Source organism: Bos mutus, chromosome 1 (assembly GCF_027580195.1).
Source record: "Bos mutus isolate GX-2022 chromosome 1, NWIPB_WYAK_1.1, whole genome shotgun sequence".
NCBI lineage: Eukaryota > Metazoa > Chordata > Mammalia > Artiodactyla > Bovidae > Bos > Bos mutus.
Genome location: NC_091617.1, coordinates 124,686,613 through 124,706,249, shown reverse-complemented (window position 1 = coordinate 124,706,249; position 19,637 = coordinate 124,686,613). Strand labels below are relative to the sequence as shown.

Below are 19,637 nucleotides of genomic sequence, written 5' to 3'. Positions count from 1 at the left end.
CTCCAGGAGATCAGTTACCAGCGGACTTTGAGCCTCAAGAACCTTCGGGATTCGGAGCGATTCAGCCCAGGGCTGAATCATTTGGGGATTAATCATTTGGGCATCTAACTCCTCATCACCATTCAAATACAGGAGGCTATTATAAGTGTCCCCATTTTGTGGCTGAAAGTCAGCTATGGCTTAGTCTCTGTTGGTAAGAGAAAGAGAGGGGGAAGGGGGCTGTTCCTCATTATCTAAAAAAAAAAAAAAGTACTTAAACCTAAAATGATCTACTTTCAACAACTGCGTTTCCTTTAGGGTCAAATCTTTTGATCGCGTCTCTAAAAATCAAGAAGCAAAACAAGTATTTTTGTAAATTGGAACAAATAGTCACCCCACGACCCCCTATCATGATACCCCAATTCTCGAGGACATCAATCACAGCGGGCGCGTCATTACGAGCGGAGATGCCGAGGGCGTCTGCTGGGGGCGTAATAAAACCAGAGAGGCCCTCTCCATAGTTAGAGGAAAGCGCGGAGAAGACGCCCCGCCGGCACACTCCACTGGAAAACTGAAGCTGCTTCTTTGACCCCGGGGCCAGAAAGATTTATTACTTCCTTGGTGAGGGAGAAGCCTCAGGCCAGATGAAATGGGCGCGCCGGGAGTGGGAAGCCCGAGAGCGGTGCTCGGCGTCCTCGGTGCGCTCCGAGGCGCGGGTGCGTCCTGGGTTCCTACCGGGAGCCGGCGGCGCCGACCCGGGCGGGGCAGAGCGGAGTGGGAAGCCACTGGGGGATTTCTGCCCAAACTTTGTCACCAACTCTTTCCGAGAGCAAAAATGTGCGGCTGAGCCCGGCAGCAGCACACACAAGAATCCAAGTTTCCCAGAGGTCCGGGCGCCCAAAGCGCTCCGAACCCCGCATCCGTACCCTGGTGAGTGGAGCTAGGATGGCTACGGCCTCAGCCGAGCGTATGGAGGCCCAAGCGACGCCGCTGTAAATCGGGCCCCGCATCTTCAACCCCCAAGGCGGCGACTGGAGCTGGGCGCTGCGAGGGGGCGGGCGGCACGGCGAAGGGGAGGAGCCGCAGCGACAGACGGCGGCGCGCACCAACCCGGCGCGGGCTGACAGGAGCCGCGCAGAGGCTGGCCCGAGCGCGTTGCAGCCGCTCGGCGTAGGGAGAGGCGCGTAGCTGCATCCTCCTGGGCGCTGCTTTCGCGCGGCGGCTGCTGCTGCGGCGGGGGTTTTCTCTGCCCGGATTCCTAGTTGGTCAGAAGAGCCTGGTGCCGGGGGCGGGACGGGCAAGACAGCGCTGCAGACCCCAGTTCCTTTGCCTAGAGCTGTGTGTATGTAGGGGGTTTCCGGGCCGGTCGGAGGCTGAGAAGCGGCGGGGGCTGCCGGCAGTGCCCTCCCGGAGGGCATCCTCCTGGTGATGGAAGAAGCGGCTCCTGCCGCCGCGGCTGCAGGGTCGCGCTGCGCCCCATCTACCACCGCTAAACAGATGGGAAGATTCGGGGCGCAGAGACTGAGAGCAAGAGAGGCGGAGCTGCTTTGCAGTGAACCGGGTCCAGTATAAGCCCCCCCCCGCCCCCATCTCCCTCGGCCAGCTTCACCCCCCAGAGCGAGGAAGGAAGCTACAGTTCCGAGAGGGCGGCGGAGACGGCGCTGGAGCCGGGCGCACTGAACTCGGCAGAGCACAGAGCAGGGCTCCGGGCCCTGTGAAAGTTTCCCTTCCCCAGCCGCAGGGCGTCCGCTGCCCAGAAAGTCTGCCCAAGGCTTGGGCTGCCAATTCGCGCGGCCCCCTCGGAGGCGCGGGGATCCCAGGCGGAAAACAGCTCTCGAGAAATCGAGGAACGAGTGACAGCAGGACTGAACGCCGGGCCGTGCTCCTGGGCTGCCCCGGGGCGCGCCCGCGGCTCCAGGTGAGCTGGGGAGCCAGGCAGACCGGAGGGTGGGCGTTACTTAGCGGGAGGAGGCGGCTGGCGGGAGAATTGGGGCGCACCGGCTTACTCCGCTTCCCCTCGCAGGTCCTTCTCGGAGCCGCTGCCATGGGAGAGCCAGTCTTGGGCGCCGGGGACCAGCCGCCGCTGCTGCCGCGCCCGCCTCGGAGCCGCGGCCCAAGTCCCAGCGCCCGAAGCGGGGCCGCTGAGTCCCCCTCCCGGGTTGCAGGGCCGCCTCCGCCGCGCTGCCGGCCCGGGTTGTGCCTGTGATGAGCCGCAGCCCGCCGCGAGCTCTACCCGCGGGCGCGCCCCTCGGGTTGCTCCCAGCCGCGCCCGCCGCCGGGCCGCGCGCCCTGCTCCCGCCGTGGCCCCGGCGCCTGGGTCGCCGCTGGCCTGCGTCCCCGCTCGGAATGAAGGTGTTCCGCAGGAAGGCGTTGGTGCTCTGCGCGGGCTACGCGCTGCTGCTGGTGCTCACCATGCTCAACCTCCTGGACTACAAGTGGCACAAGGAGCCGTTGCAGCAGTGCAGCCCCGACGGGTCGCTGGGTGCCGGGGCGGGGGCGGCTTCGGGCGGCTGGGGGCGTCCAGGACCTCCTCCAGCCGTGCCGCCCCGCGCACACACCCGCTTGGATCCCCGGACCCCATACCGCCCTCCCGTCGCCGCAGTCCAGGCAGCTCCGGCAGTCGCGGCCGGGGCGGCAAGGGCCGCAGCCCCTCCAGGTAATGGCACTCGGGGCGGCGGGGACAAGAGGCAGTTGGTGTACGTGTTCACCACGTGGCGCTCAGGCTCGTCCTTCTTCGGCGAGCTTTTCAACCAGAACCCCGAAGTGTTCTTCCTCTACGAGCCGGTGTGGCATGTGTGGCAGAAACTGTACCCAGGGGACGCCGTCTCCCTGCAAGGGGCGGCGCGGGACATGCTGAGCGCTCTCTACCGCTGCGACCTCTCGGTCTTCCAGCTGTACAGCCCCGCCGGCAGCGGGGGGCGCAACCTCACCACTCTGGGCATCTTCGGTGCGGCCACCAACAAGGTGGTGTGCTCCTCGCCGCTGTGCCCCGCCTACCGCAAGGAGGTCGTGGGACTGGTGGACGACCGCGTGTGCAAGAAGTGCCCGCCGCAGCGCCTGGCGCGCTTCGAGGAGGAGTGCCGCAAGTACCGCACGCTGGTCATCAAGGGCGTTCGGGTCTTCGACGTGGCGGTATTGGCGCCACTGTTGCGAGACCCGGCCCTGGACCTTAAGGTCATTCATCTGGTGCGGGACCCCCGCGCTGTGGCCAGCTCACGCATTCGCTCGCGCCACGGTCTCATCCGTGAAAGCCTGCAGGTGGTGCGCAGCCGGGACCCGCGAGCCCACCGCATGCCCTTCCTGGAGGCCCCCGGCCACAAACTGGGCGTCAAGAAGGAGAGCATGGGAGGGCCGGCAGACTACCACGCGCTTGGCGCCATGGAGGTCATCTGCAACAGCATGGCCAAGACACTGCAGACGGCCCTGCAGCCCCCTGACTGGCTGCAGGGCCATTACCTGGTGGTGCGGTACGAGGACTTGGTGGGAGACCCCGTCAAAACCCTGCGGAGGGTGTACGACTTTGTGGGGCTGTTGGTGAGCCCCGAAATGGAGCAGTTTGCACTCAACATGACTAGTGGCTCAGGCTCCTCCTCCAAGCCTTTTGTGGTGTCAGCCCGCAACGCCACACAGGCCGCCAACGCCTGGCGGACCGCCCTCACCTTCCAGCAGATCAAACAGGTGGAGGAGTTTTGCTACCAGCCCATGGCTGTGTTGGGCTACGAGCGGGTCAATAGCCCCGAGGAGGTCAAAGACCTTAGCAAGACCCTGCTCCGGAAACCCCGACTCTGAGAGGGGTTCCGGGGAGACCTGACTCCCTGTGGAGACACCCACAGAAGGATTGTGGTGTGTTTCAACAAAATCAGCCCAGATCCAAACTGAGGAAGCCCACATATTCTGTTATAGATACATAATATAAATACACAGGCACTTGCTGTCAATGTTTTGAGTCATGGAATTTCAAGAAATAGCCACAATGCACACACATCTCAGAAAAGGCGACTTGAAAGTTCTGACCACAGCTGCCCTTCTCTCCCTCCTCTACCTTTTTCTTCCCTTTTCTTCCCCTCTTCCCTACCCGCCTTCCATTTTGAAGTGGGATGTTGATTAAATCAAGATCGGGTAACTGCAAATCTTGTTTACAAAATTTTCGTGGTATCTGTGAATGTGTAGAAGAGTCTTTGGATGTGGGGGGAGGGGTGGGTGGAGAAAGGGAAAGTGGTCCTGGAGTGAAAGCCCCATTGGGCATGCTAAACCAAGGAGGCATTCTTATAAAGTAGACTTATATGTAAAAAGCAAAGGTCATACATGAGTATTAATAAAGAAGAGAATAAATAATATTCTTTTTTAAAAAATATTTGCCTCCATTACTCTGGATTTACCTGTGTTCCTTGTCCTGTGCAGCTTCAGACAGAATCTGCTTCCCTTGTTCCCACCCTCTTTCCCCCCATCTGTTTCCTAGAAAACAGTTAAGATGGGTGGGAGCAGCCTCTGACTCCTTGATCCCTACCTTGGAGTTGTTTTCTCCCGGGTAAATTGTAGCCTGTCCAGTGCCCAGGAATGGGAACACATCTTCAAATTCTAAAGGCAAAAAACAAGCAGGGCAGTGGAGGAAAAAGCATGGCACTACTTTCCACTTGGGGCACAGAAAGGAAGAAGTAACCCCTTGAGGGTTTGAAGGCATTTGGTTTTGATTACCCTGGAGTTACACTGAGAAACCTTGAACCAGAGACCGATGTTTTGGTATTAGAATTTTTTCTTAGAAGATAAGTATATAGTTCAAAAACCATCTGATGGTGTGAACACAAACCTCAAAAATTAGTGTGAATGTTTTGTTGGCAATGGTAGTCAACAAGTTCTTTGGTTAGAAAAGTGACGCAAGTATCTGAGTTTGGAATGTTTCTGCCTCTGACACAGTCCACGGAGGCACATGAAAAGGGAAGTTTTTGATCTGAGAACTGTAAGGGCGCCCACAGGCTATCCCCCTTATTCCTGGCTTCCTAGCCAAATTAATGAAAAGAGAATGTGAATTAATAATAGTTTACTTAGGATGCCTGTGGGGCACATTGCTTTTTTTTATCATGTTTCCTGAAAGTAAAATTGTGAAGTAGCTATATGTTCTGACATTATAAGGCTTCAACCAAGAGCTTCTTTTAGATATGAAAGCAAATTATGGGGAAGAAGAAATGAAAGTGAATTATGAGTTAGTAGGTTGGATTTTGGGATTTGGTATTTTCTAGGGGAAAAAAACCATTGCAGTTTTTCTGTAATGGTAATGGTGTTGCTGCCGTCCTGAGCCCATTTGTACTGAAGCATTCTGTAGAATGTTGTGTTATGATATAAAGTTATGAAGCCTAAATAGGAACCAGAGTGTAGTTATATATTACATTAAATACGGTACAAGTTCAAGTTCATCATAGCTATTTTACTGTAATTTATTGTGAGATTTGTGCAAGCCAATCTGTATAGGTTAAATGCTGAGGGTTTTATTTTAAGGAAAATAGAATGGAAAGGAATATGTACATGGGAAATACTTTAACCCAAGATGATTTTTAAGTATAATTTTCATTACAATGTGAAATCTAACTACACTGTTAATTCCGGGATGAAGCACAGAGGTTAAAAAAAAGGATGTATTCAGCAGTTGATTTTATAACACATTCTAGAATGGATATTTCTTAATTTACTAAAATTGTTTATAGTGTTGTGTTTATTAAGCCAGATTACAGCTATAACACATTGATCATGGTTTCTATGATATTTTCATGGTAGCGCCTATGCTGAATTATCTTCAGCAGCAGTATAATATTTGTAACAGCTTTAAGAATATTTTAAAAGTAAATGAACAAAATAAATATTAATGTTGGATGACTAGAGATGAAACAGGTTTAGCAGAAAATTAAGACAACATCATTAAAAAGCAACCGCTCTGAATAAAAGAACCATTTAAAAACAAATTTCATGTGGCATTAGAATCAACTCTTTTCACTTAATCACAGTAAAATTCATGCTTAGTTTTCGAGTGAAGCATTTTTAAGCAGTGGAATTCATTCTTCTCTCTGGACTTTGATTGCGTTAAAATGAAATCGCGATGTTTTTGGATCTTGCGTTTAAAAAATATGAGATGTCACGTAGAGGCTTGGCAGCCTGCAGCACATTCGTGGTCTCTGCTCAGATGAAATTTTGAGCTGAACACCAACAGTTCTCCCCTTGCTGTGCTTGAACGGAGCTTCTGCCTGTAATTTTCTTGTTTTGTAGCAGCTGCTTTGCTCCACTCTGCCGCTCTTGGGCTCTGTAATTTGACAGGGTGAATTGTTGCTCCTGGAGATTTATACCTCGCTGCATTCTAGGAAAGTGAGACAGGTGGTGTTCCTACTAAGAGCCGAGATCATCGTATTAGTGACATTCACCTTCCACAGGTCTGAGAAGGAGGGAAGCAGTTTTGGGCGTTAATCAGTCTTGGTCAGTCCCTGGTGCTCGCAGACTCATGTCACAACAGATTGCAACTAAGCTGGGACCATTTCTGAAGCAGCAAACGTGAAAGAGGTTCTTTTCACTGTTCTCAGCTTGGCAATAAGTCCATCAGCAGGAGGAGGTATTCTTCAGAGCAGGTTATCAGAGTGATTTTTATTTTCAAATTCTGTTCAACCCATAGCACACCTGACTTACCCCTTTGACTTTGGAATGCCTTTGCTAATTAGAAAGCTCTATTTGTAAAACGAAGTCTCCTTAGTGCATTTAGCCAACAAATATGAGTTTGGAAAAAGGCAGCAGCCCAGGCTGGGTGCTTGAGTTTCAAGGAGCTCAGAGGCACTCAAAGGCCTCATTCAGACTGACCCATGGGTACCTTGTGGGCGGGGACTGGGGCAAATCCTGTTCCCTTCAATGTCTACTACACAGTGGGTACTTGATAAGTACTTACTGAGTGAAATATGTAACTATCCAATTTTGAAAGTGCTCAGAAGGGGAAGAGTGGGAAAATGAATTACCTGGAGAAAGTGCCAGGCTGTTCACCAAAGTTTGCTAAAGAGAGTGGATCTTAGGTTCTATTTAAATGTGAGGCATAGGCGCTAGGAACACTTTCAAGATTTCCTGGTTGTTGAGGGGCCATGGGGGGCAGGGGGGTGTTGCTGTATATAGACCAACATTTCTCTCTGATGAATTAGAATTTCTGAATGGGGAGAGAGAAAAGTTTCCAAATGAATTCAACTTTTATTCTTCGTTTTTTCCATGAACAAGATAAAAGGCAGGGATCAGAACATATCTGCAGAATAAATGCTGCCCTGATACTGTAAGGGAGGGCTGGGATGTTGTTCATGATTGCGGAAGCCTGTGGTTTTTCTTTTTTTAATTGGAGTATAATTGCTTGACAATGTTGTGTTAGTTTCTGCTGTACAACAATGTCAATCAGCTATATGTATACATATATCCTCTCCCTCTTGAGGCTCCCTCCCACCACTGCCATCACACCTCTCTAGGTCATCACAGAGCCCCGAGCTGAGCTTCCTGTGCTATTCACCAGCTAGAAGCCTGTGACATTTATTTCCGGCCTGAGTGCTGTGAATTTCACCCGGGCAGGGAATAGTTACTTGCAGGAATTGGGTCCTATTGTAGATGCTGGATGAGACAAAGGATGCCTGTCCCCATGCAGGCTGTGGCCAGTTCTGTCCAGGATTTCTGTTGCACACAGGAGAGTTGTGGCTGAATTTCCCTGTCTGAAATGAATGTAAATCTAAGTGAGGCCATTAAATGAATATACCCTGGGTCTGAGCAATGAAATAAAAATCTTGTTTGAAACCCAGTCTCTAGAGATGACTTCAGAAAGACTAAGAGGGAAGTAAGAAGGCGTGTCTTATCTGTAGTTGTGAATAAGGACAAGGTGTCACTTTTCAGCCTCCCCTGACCTCCTTCATCTCCCTCCCAACACATAGCACACATACCCTCCTGCACATACAAGTGTGTTTCTGCACTGTCTCGAGGTCTGGAAGAGAGCATGCTTTTATTAACATACCAGCAAATGGGCGTGTGGGGAGGGACACTTTTCTCAGGCCTCTGAGAGCGTGTGGGCGATGAATCTATCAGAGCTGGTGACAGTTCTGTGTCAGGATCCAAGGTGGACATGTAGAAAACAAAAGTTGCAATCTGAGGAATGATTTCAGCCATGTGATGAGATGTCCTGAGGTAAATGTACAGTCTATTAGACCCCTTTGGTCACTCATCTTGAGAAGGACCCTTACAAATCTGTCATGGCTGAGAACACAGGCTGGTTTTCTGCACCTTCCCTTCTTTCTGGCAACCCAGCTGCTACTTTGGCAGTTCAAGTACGAGCCACTGAGCTCCTCGGGTACAGGCTCTAGTACAAGTGTTTAATAATTGAAATTACAGGGCTTGACTTTTATTACATCTGATGCAGTTGTGCACACCCTTCATCAAATTATGCTAAGGAAATCATTCGGTTCTGAATAACACATTAAGTTTGTAGAATGGGAAACTTTATGAACCAGTGTTGAGGGGGTGGGATTGTTTATAAACTTGAGAGGAGCCTTAAAGAAACAGGGCCTGTCTGTGTGCCTGGCAGGATGATAGAGGATGGCCAAGGTCAAAGCTTAACTTTTGACCAAACCAGTTATTTGTAATCGGACGTCAGAAGTGTCTGGGGGCTGTTTGAACTTTCAGGTTGATGACAGTCACCCTGCCAGGTAAATGAGGGTGAAAACGATCATTGTAACAAAAGCTATACTCAGAGCCATTTGGTAATGGCTCCCATCCCGAGTGTGTAGACAAGTCTTGATAGAAATGCACCTTGAGGCAGGGAGCCCTCCAGACAGGGCCAGCCACATAATTTGTGAGGCTCCATGCAAAATGAAAATGTGGGGTCTCTTGCTAAAAAATGATAAAGCATAAAAAAAAAAAAAAGATGCATTTCAACTCTGCAGCAGCAGAGAATTAAACCAAGCCCAGGCAGTTCTGAGCATGGGGCCCACAAACTACACAGGTTGTTTGCCACGAAGTGAGTCCTGCATCCAGAGACAGAGATGAAATATTTAATTATAGGAGGGGATTAACAGTGGTGACCTACAAGTTCCTGGAAAGTGGGTGCAGGGTATCATGTGTAACTATCATTAAATCACAGACATCCTGGGGAAACAAGTGTACTCTGTATGCTGAATTCAAAGGCAGCGAGTGCATACATGACAAATAATCCTCCATGATTGCTGCCAGTGATTGACAAGGTCCTCCAAGTCATCAGTTGGACTTGAGACCACTTGGGACCAATCCTGCTCAGGATGGATGTTGCTTTATTAACTTCTGGTCTGGATTTTTCTTTCCCTGTAACTAATCTGTTCATTCTTTTGGTTTGTTTTACTCTCTCCCCCATCCCCCCATCTTCTTTTTATGAAAACCAAAATGTCAAGCTTCCATAGGAACTGGTCCCTTTCTATTAGTTTTGTCTAGTATTCATCAAGCCCATTTGATCTGAATATTTACTTCTTTCTTAAGTTCAGGAAGTTATTTTCTATAAATTTATGTATACTTAGCCTGTGCTGTTGGAGGAACCCTTCCCATAAGAACAGGTCAGACAGTCTTGCGTGAGGATGGAGAGCTTGACCTCCTTGTCCTCAGCAGGAGGATGCTGGCGAATTCTGCTGATGACAATGTTCCCTTCCTTCTGAAACTACCAGTTCCTTCTGAACTTCCTTCTGCATTTGCTTTGTGTATAATAGAGAGGGAGAGTCTATGTATAGAAAAGCAGGAGGTCAAGTTACAATCAACTCAAGGAGTAAGGTGCAGGGTTTGCTGAGCCAGCTGCTCTGCTTTCTCAGTATGCCAGGTACGGCGGCTAAGTTTATTTCCTTGTAGGTATAGTATGTGCTGCTGTCCTTTGAGGAAAGTTCTCCATACTCTGTCCGCCTCCTGGCTTCTGTGTCTTCTCTATTTTGTGAATTTCTGCTTATTATTAAAGAGCCTGGGTCTCTTTGAAGTTTTTATTTATCAGCTGATGCAGAAGTGTCTTTCTATCCCCTATTCACTCTGGCTGCGTAGATCTACGCATAGATCTGTTGGTATGTGTCCTTGCAGGTTGGTATTTTTTGTTGTTGTTGTTAATAATCTACTTCCTCTCCTAGTCATGGTCCTTTAAGAGAAAAGAAACTGGATCCTGTTTGTGTGTGTGTCTTCCTAACATCGAAGCAGCATCTTGCTTGGAAGTCTTTAAAAAGTGAGTGCTGGATTTCCCTGGTGGTCCAGTGGTAAGGAATCCACCTGCCAATGCAGGGGACTTGGGTTTGATCCCTGGTCTGGGAAGATTACACATGCGGCAGGGCAGCTAAGCCTGTGTGCCACAACTGCCGGGCTCAGGCTCTAGAGCCTGCGCTCCACAAGAGAAGCCACTGCAAGGAGAAACCCAGGCATCGTGACTAGCGAGTACCCCTGCTCGCCACAACTAGAGAAAAGCCTTCATACAGCAACCAAGACCCAGCACAGCCAAAAAATTAAATAAACAGTAAAGTGAATTAAAAAACATTAATTTAGAAAAGTGAGTGCTGTATAAAAGGGGTCACCCAAGAAGCCAGACAGACAGTGACCAAGAGGCTTTTGAGTTAAGATGTGACATTTCTCCATGGGCTGAGCTTCATGTGTGTGCTAGACAGAAGCAGAAAAGGCAAGACAAATTAATATGGACAGAAAGGAGTTCCAAAAAAGATCCGTGGAAAGCCTCAAATAGGGTCCTTCCATATTAAATGTTTGAAACAGAAACAACAATAATTTGGAGCCCCCCCGAAGAAAGGTAACAGCTAAGTTACAGTCAAACAAAATGATACAGTTTTATTATGAGCATAATATATGTGCATGTTTTTCACATCTTTAAAAATTTTTATACAATTTTTAAAGGTTGCTTTCCATTTACAGTTGTTATAAAATATTGGCTGTGTTCCCTATGTTGGGCAGTGCATCCTGAGGCCAGCTGACATCTGATATTTTGTTTCCTGCCTCCCCACCTCTACATTCCCCTCCCCTATTCCCACTGGTTACCACTATTTCATTCTCTATATCTGTGAGTCCACTTCTTTTTTGTTATATCCACTAGTTTGTTGTATTTTTTAGATTCCGCATAGAAGTGAGCTCATACACTATTTGTCTTTCTCGTCTGACTTAATTCACTCTGCATAGTGCTCTCCAGGTCCATTTGCAGGTTGCTGCAAATGGAAAAATTGCATTCTTTTTTTTTTTTTTAACGGCTGAGTAGGTTTCCCTTGTATGTATCCACATCTTCGCTATCCATTCATCTGTTGATGGTCACTTAGGTCTCATCCATATCTCAGCTATTGTAAATTGTGCTTCTGTAAACCCTGGCGTGCATGTAGAAATGATACAATTTTAAGGGCCCACTAGGAAAATGTATTGCTATAATGTAGGCTGAGCCTGTGTATTTATTTTGACATGCATTTCTCACCGCTTGTATGATTGTCTTTTAACTTTTTCAGGGACTGGAAAATTTTCAAGGTACGATACGGAGGTCTGAATATTACATTTCCATTTTCAGATGTCCCAGTTACTCTGGCAAAACCTTATTCTCTCTAGGATTGAACTAGCTCCTGGGAGGAATTAAGATATTTGATGTTCTTATATTGGTGCTCAGCATCTTTAGATGAAGGAGGGTATTATGTTATTTCTTTCTAAAAGCAAAATAGAAGTGAAACACATTTTCTCTTTGAAAGAATGGGCATTCACATTTATAGTTTTTAGCTCTGTTTTTGAGCTAAAATAACCTTGCTGTTGAGATGAGTATCCTTCTAGAATGTGAGCTCTGAGTGCACTTTTTTAGGTTAAGTCTTCATTTATAGTTTTACATTTCCCCAGTGACTTCTCTGTGTGCTGTACTCTTTATAACTTTCTATCACCATTTTAATTTCACTTTCAAGTGTCCTAATGGTGATGGTGAAAACAATCACCTTTGTAGAGCATTTGTTTTTGGGCTGGCCACTATGCAAAATTCTTTGTAAGTATGATTCTGTCTGACTCTTATAACGATCCTATGGAGTAACTATTATTATTGTGCCCATTTTTCCTTCCAATTTTACTGAGGTATAATTGCAGTTGGTAAAGAATCTGCCTGCAATGCAGGAGACTCCAGTTTGATTCCTGGGTTGGGAAAATCCACTGGAGAAGGGATAGGCTACCCACTCCAGTATTCTTAGGCTTCCCTGGTAGCTCAGCTGGTAAAGAATCTGCCTGCAATGTGAGAGACCCAGGTTCGATCCCTGGGTTGGGAAGATCCCCTGGAGAAGGGAACAGCCACCCACTCCAGTATTCTGGCCTGGAGAATTCCATGCACTGCGTAGTCCATAGGATCACAAAGAGTTGGGTACGACTGAGTGAAGAAAAAAAAAGTTGGGTATGACTTTTTTGGTCACAAAGAGTTGGGTACAACTTCAGAAGAAAAAAAAGTGACTTTATGACTCAAGCGCCTAAAAAAAATTGTTCATTTAGGGGTCATTATAGACATGAGTGACTTTCACTTCACTTCACTTAATAATTGACATACATCGCTGTGTAAGTTTCAGGCACACAGCATAATGATTTGACTTACATACATCACTAAAGGATTGTCACATTAAGCTTAGTGAACATCCATTGTCTCATAAAGACACAAAATTAGAGAAATAGAAAATATTCTTTTGCTTGTGATGAGATGATGGTGTGTTCCACTTTACGCAAGGGAAATAGAGGTTTAGATGGATAATTTTCCTAAGGTCACACAGCTACTAAGTGACAAAGCCTCTTTCTTTTTGCTTGGTACAGGAGAGTTCACATGGTTTCCATAAAAAGGATATTAGCCAAATAGCAAAGCTTTTTGTTCCAGTCAAATGCTTTCTGAGAAATGCTTCCTAAATGCTGGAAGCATTACGCCTTCAGCCAGGGAACAGGTGTTATCAGTATCATTAGAGATACTTTTTTTTTTTTTTTTAGCAGAAAGAATTTTTGGCTTAAGTGCTGTTGGTCAAAATTCCTCTTAGAATGACCTTTGTTTAGCAAAACATGTAAAAGGCCATTCTGATGGTGGGAAGAAGCTATATAAAATCTGAACAGGAAATTTGGGGATTGAGAGAGTTTGAAAGGAGAGGTGAAGAGTTTGAGGGAGGAATAATAGGAGACAAGTAACGTGAAGGGATGCTGGAGACCAAAGAGTGATGGTCCCTGAAGAGAAGGGACTGGCCCCGGAAGAGAAGGGAATGGCTAGTGACAGGAAGAGTCTTGTTCAGCATGGAGGTGTTTGCCCTCAGCTGCAGGATGGTTGCCTCTGTTACCCTAAAGTTGAAAGTGTCAGTAGCTCAGTCGTGTCTGACTCTTAGCGACCCCATGGACTGCAGTCAGTCGTCTCTTCATGGAATTCTCCAGGCAAGAATACTGGAGTGGGTTGCCATTTCCTTCTCCAGGGGATCTTCCCAGGGATCAAGCCCAGGTCTCCCACATTGCAGGCAGATTCTTTACCATCTGAGCCACCAGGGAAGCCCCAAATACTCCTAAACCTCTAGCAAAGGCTGCTACAGGCTCTTCATGACTGCGTGGTGATTTAAAGAGATCAGAGTAGTGCCACCGAGGATGACATGGGGTGAAAAACACCAGGAGGTGAAAGGCAGGGAGGCGATTGCAAATTCAGAGGAAGCAGAACTTGAGCTAGAATTGATCTGCAGAAGTGTGGGCTTACCACAGCTGTCCCTGGAGGCACTCGGTGGGGAGGGAAATTTCTCTACAGCTGTGACACAGGGCTTCTAGGCTATCATATTTAAAATCTCAAGGATGAGGTGGCGTGAGCTCTGCTCAAGGAGTAGGGGTGTCTGGGAGGTGGATATATGGCTTGTACTCTGGGCTTTGCAGGTAGGAACTTGGTGGGCAGGTGGAAACCTAGCAAAGTTAGGAAATACTGGCATGTTATAAAAGCTGTGATGTGATAGAGACAGCTCTGGCATCTACAAGTGTGTAAACTGAGATGCACAGAGGCTGAAAGACATTCTCTGTGTCCACAGTCAGAGAAATTACACAAACTAGAAATCAACAGCTCCTGATTCCTAATCAAGGGCTCTCTGACACATCCCTGCCCTAAGAATTTTTAATTTCCTTGGCTCCCACCATCTTTTGGCCACTCCAGTATTTCACAATAACGCTATAGAATGTCTGGGAATCAGAGAAGTGTCCTTTGGGATTCTGGTCAAGCTTTAGTAAGAGATGAGGTTGAAACCAAAGCAAATAGCTGAGTTTTCAGGTGGTCTGCCCTTGTCATTCTCATAGGTCCCAGTTAAGGGTCTTTGGTTGAAAACCTGACTCCATTACATTAAGCAAAGCAGGACATTAACTGGAAAAGATATGGGGAGGCCACGGACCTGAAGAACAGCTCGAAAGCAAGGCTGGATGCCCTGGCTTTCTCTTTTCCCCTAATCTTCCTTTCTCCCTTCCTCCCTCCTTCCCTCCCTCTTCCTTACTCTCTCCTTTCCCCTTTCTCTTGCTTTTGTTTGCTTTGCTGCACACATTCAGAATTCAATGTCTTGGAAGACAGAGCTGACTTTGGGGCAGATGTCTGTTCCTTGGCACCTGATCAGGGCACCTTGACTGACAGTCCCACGGAGGCAGGAGATGTGTGGATCCCAGGCTGAGCAGCTGAAGTCTGTTCCCTGTGGACAGTACCCCCAAGATTCTGTCAGGGGCAGAGAGGAGCTGAGTCCTGCCCAGATAAAAGATAAAGAGACCACATATTTCTGATTCTTGAGGTCAAGGACACCCCCTGACTACAGAACGTCTCCTTGGGGGTCCAAAAGGGAGGAGCACCACTCCATAATAGGTGGTGTCAACCTTCCCACAGGCCTCTGTGCTGGAATCCATCTTGGCTAAGAGATGCACACACACAGGGGAGGATACTGTTATACCAAACAGGGACCCAGAACCAGGCAAACAAGATGACTAGTCACCGAAAACCTGGAAGAACTGCCCCACTTAAGTGACCTAAACTGCCACAGACGTGCGACTCTTTCTCTGCCCACTTGCGTATGTCTATTCACACATACTTTTTTCCTCCTAACAAACACTGTACTTATTTTACTACTCTCTCTATCTTTTTTATTTAGAAACTTTGGCTGTGCTGGGTCTTCATTGCAGCACTTGGGCTCTCTAGTTGCAGCACTTGGGCTCGGTTGCTCCATGGCATGTGGGATCTTAGTTCCCTGGCCAGGGATCGAACTCAAGTCCCCTTCGAAGGAAGGTGGGTTCTTAACCACTGGACCACCAGGAAATCCCCTGTCTCCTTGTTGAAATTCATTTCTCCAAAGCAGACAAGCCAGGGCCTTGTCACTGGCCACTGGCCCTTGTGGTCTAGTGGTTAGGATTCAGTGCTGTCTCTGCTGCAGCCTGGATTCAGTCTCTGGTTGGGGAACTGAGATCCTGCTTCAAGCCACTGCAGGCCAAGGTCACCCAAGATCACCACCAACCGCCACACATTGTGGGAAAGTAGTTTTTCACAAGAAAATCAGGGTGCAATGATCACAAGTAAGGGAATAAATGCCAGGTGGCCTTAAACCAATAAACGCTCTTCTGTATTCATTTATATACTTTATTATTATCTCCTGCTACCTTGGGCTTCCCTGGTGGCGCAGATGGTAAAGAATCTGCCTGCAATACAGGAGACCTGGGTTCGATCCTTGGGTCTGGAAGATCCCTTGGATAAGGGAATGTCTACCTACTCCACCATTCTAGCCTGGAAAACCCCACGGACAAAGGAGCCTGGAGGACTAATCCATGGGGTCGAAAAGAATAAGACATAACAGCAGCTAACACTTCCACATTTTCCTGTTACTTTGAATAATCAGGGCCCAGTTTTCTTTAGAGCACACTAAAGATGTTTTGCTTTGCATTACTATGTTAAAATATGGGCAGCCATGGACCTTATTAGTAAATTGGGCTGCCATGCTTTTGGATGTAAATAAGAATGCTCATTTATTTAAGTGATGGGAATTAATTCAAGTAATGAAATTCATAGAGATAGCATGTTTCGTAATGTACTTTTATTCAGGCTCTAATAATAATGCCATCTTACACATCTATTAATATACTACTTTATAGTTTACTAAGTATGGCATATATTACTGGTTTCCTACCCACTATCCATTCTCCTCTTCTTTCTTACTCACAGAATTTTAATTTTGTTCAAGGAGGCAAAACTCTCAGCTAAAAATACTTCCCAGTCTCCCTTGTAGGTAGGAATGATCCCACGACAGCCAATGAGATGCAAATGGAAATTTGCTGGGGAATTTTAGGTGTTACATTTTTCTTCAGATAGAGCTTTTTCTTGCCTGTTTTGTCTTCATACCTTCCTTCTTTCCTTCCTCTCTCCTTTCTGTTGGTCTATTTGGAGTCTGGAAGGGAGGTCTCTATGTTGTGACTGAGAAGCGGTCATAACGTAAAAGCCACTTGCAGAAAGACAGAAGACAGGTATGTTGATGCGATCATGAAGCCACAGTACCAGTCATGGATCACTAACCTTCAGAATACCTGTGGTGTGGAAAAATAAACACCTAATTGTTTAAACTGCTATTGTCAAATTTTTTTTTGTTACAGTCACATACAATCCTAATGAATACACTAAATATTCTCACTAATATTTTATTCAATCATTGGAAACTTGCTACCACTGGGCAGCAGTAGAATTATGATCCATCTTTTATAGAAGAAGAAACTGATTCTCAGAGAGGCTCAGTAGCTCGTTCAAGATCAAAATACAGTAAATGGCAGTTTCATGTCCAAATTGGTACTCTGTCCATTTAGCCATTGGTTTTCAACTGTCCCTGAAATCTACTTGGGGGCAAAATTGAGGATCAGCCTTTGGAGAACTGTGTGTGTATATATGTGTGTGTGTTGCCATGACATTGGCATTAGTGGGGAGCAGTGTTACTGAATGTTCCGTTGTGCGTAAGACTGTCTCTGGTAATGAAGAACTGTCCTGCTCCAAATGCCAATAGTGGTTCCGTTGAGAAATACTGAGCTAAATTAAGCCAAAGAGAATTATGTGTTTACTGACTCAGAACTGACAATAAGGCTGCCTCATAATGATACTTCATAAATGTAAGGTGCTAATGATATCACCACCATCATGAACATCATCATCATTGTAACTATTCTGGGCGTTTGAGACTACAATGAATTTAAAGGTTGCCTGTTTCTATAGCTACATTCTGCTGCTCTACACCTAAACTGTTAAGCTTAGGTGTAGAGAAGATGGTGGATTGGATGATGGGTAATGGATAGGGAACAAGTGGGAGAGGTACTGGGTTGAAGCTTTCAATGATGACAAAGATTTGAGATCATATATAATATACATATACTATATATATGCATATACACACACATACAGTTCTATATATACATTTCTATATATATACAGTTCTGGAGGGATAGAATGTATAACAAGTGGTCAGGAATTCTTGAGACCCACATTTCTGAGATGGTGCGGTTCTCGGCCAAGGGTTGGATTGAAAGTGAAGATGTTAAGAAGCTGAAATAGGCCAGGATGTCAGATGGGTTTTCACCATGTCATGGTGGTCTGGGCCATGGTGGAGAGAAGGCCATTGGCCTGAGAGTTCAAATCTTGCATTTATCCCTGGTGTTTGAAGTTGACCCCGTTTTCTTCTACAGCTAGTTTGGTCTTTTCATGTCCCAGTGCACAAGCTAGCTCATTATTTCCATCTGTGTGTTCATGTCTGTGGAAGCTTCTATCCCAGCTTACCCCAATGCCTCCTTTCTTTGAGAACAAATTGGTACTCAGCTACACAGTATTTTGTACTGGCTTTAAAATATTCGATGTGTGTCAATCTGGTCTATATTCCAACTTCACTAAATTCCAACTTTAATCTTGGAAAAAATTAAACCATACTTTTCATGTCACATCTCCTGCACTGAAGCAGTGAATGAAATATTTTTAGAGTGCCTGAAGCACACCATGGCTGGAGTGGAGGTAGGAGAATGTCGTGTTAAAGGCCTCCAAGAAACCAATCAGTAGTCCTTTCCAGAAACTGTGCACTTTGCCTAGGGCTGGTGACATACACACACACTTGCACGTTGTCGACAGTACTTATCAGGTAGCAGTGTTTTTCTTTATGCACTTTCTTCTATCACACCTCTGTGTGGTGACTGTGGGCTTTTGGCTGCTCAGCATCCAACCCCCTGATTTTCTTTCAGGAATCCATGCCTCCTGCTCTCTTAGTACATGTGGTTCTGCTGGAGCTAACTCCACCCTAAATGCTAGGGTTTGCATGGAGGAACTCTGACTTCCCCAGACACAGTGATTGGGTAAGGGGTGAACACGGGACCCAACTAGAGCCAATGAGATACCTTGAGATTTTTGCTGAGATTTCTGGGATAAGCAGGCACTCTCATTAAGAGGAGAAGAAATATGGATAGGTATCCATGTTACCTTCAGGAGAAAGGAGCCAAACCACAGGAAGCAGAGCTGAAAGAGAGAGAAACCAGGTACTGGTGGAGAAAGAGAAACTAGGTATTTGTGACGTCATTTTAGCCCCGATTCAAACCGAACCTGAAACCACCTTTCCTGGGCTCTGCAATTACAGGAGCCAGTTTTATTTCCTTTGCACTTCAACTGCTTTGGATGGGTTTTCTTCTTTGTAATGCAAAGAATCCAAACGAATGCTGAATTTTCCCAGAGTGTTGTAAGCAGTCTCTCCTAGGACACAAGTGTCTCTAAGGCAGGGCCCCCTGTCTTATCTTTGTGTTTCCAGCAGAAGGCACCATGCCTGGCACCTGAGATGCCTCCAAACCATGCTTATTTAATGGCAAATGGAAATGGGGTCCTCGGGTCCGCAGCATTAGCCTCTCCCTATCCTGCCAGATTGGAATCTGCATTTTAACAGGATCCCAGGTGATTGATGTTCACATTCAAGTTTGAGGCAGACCCATAGGCAATTTCATTGCGCCAACATTTAGCCTGGAGTGGTTTTGCACAAGCAGTACCCCATCAGTTAAGTGATTTCAGGTGTATTTCAGGCTTCTTTCCACAGGCATCTTGCTCACTTCTATAAATGTATAGATAAAGGTGCTCAGAAAAACAGGAGCAGCATCCACAGCTGGTCAAGGCCCATGGAGTGAGGGATGTGAAAGCTCCCCCTGGTTGCCCTATGGATGCCTGGACCCCTCCCTGGCACCACATCCTGGCCACCTGCCAAAGGACCAAACATTTGTTTGCTTATGAATATGTTAACAGCCCACCAGATTCTTCTTGATTTGGGGAGCTTGAAGAAAGCTAATTGAAGCCTGAAATCTGTCACAGTCAAGAGAATACTACATGTCAAAATGAACTCTGGGCTTCCATCCTGCAGCATCCTAGCCACATGGCTGGGTCCAGAGTCTGATGTTCAGTCTTTGTGAGTGCATTTTTTTGGAGGACCAAAAGCAAACAAGCATTGTATAAATGACAGAAAAAATGACAAATACTCTCACTTCTTAGCTTGCTTTCAGGTGATAAGAAAACTTGTCTCACCAAACCCTCTAGAGATTAGATGTTAGTTAAACATGGCAATGCTCATCTTTTCTTTTTTTCTGGCTTCTGTTCACCTCATTTAATAAGAATATTGTTCTACCATAAGAGTTTTTCACACAAT

At 46.8% G+C, this 19,637-nt stretch overlaps 1 protein-coding gene across 1 annotated transcript; it reads left to right on the top strand.

Moving 5' to 3' along the window:
* The first annotated feature begins 498 nt into the window (after window positions 1-498).
* On the top strand, window positions 499-5,933 carry CHST2 (carbohydrate sulfotransferase 2). Its single transcript, XM_005888755.3, has 2 exons — window positions 499-1,897; window positions 2,003-5,933. Exon 2 carries the CDS (start codon window positions 2,185-2,187, stop codon window positions 3,766-3,768), a length of 1,584 nt encoding a protein of 527 aa, XP_005888817.2. The 5' UTR covers window positions 499-1,897; window positions 2,003-2,184; the 3' UTR covers window positions 3,769-5,933.
* Window positions 5,934-19,637: the final 13,704 nt, after the last annotated feature.

Excerpts from the sequence above, each read along its gene's own strand:
- CHST2 (XM_005888755.3), top strand. The coding sequence starts at position 2,185 with ATGAGCCGCAGCCCGCCGCGAGCTCTACCCGCGGGCGCGCCCCTCGGG.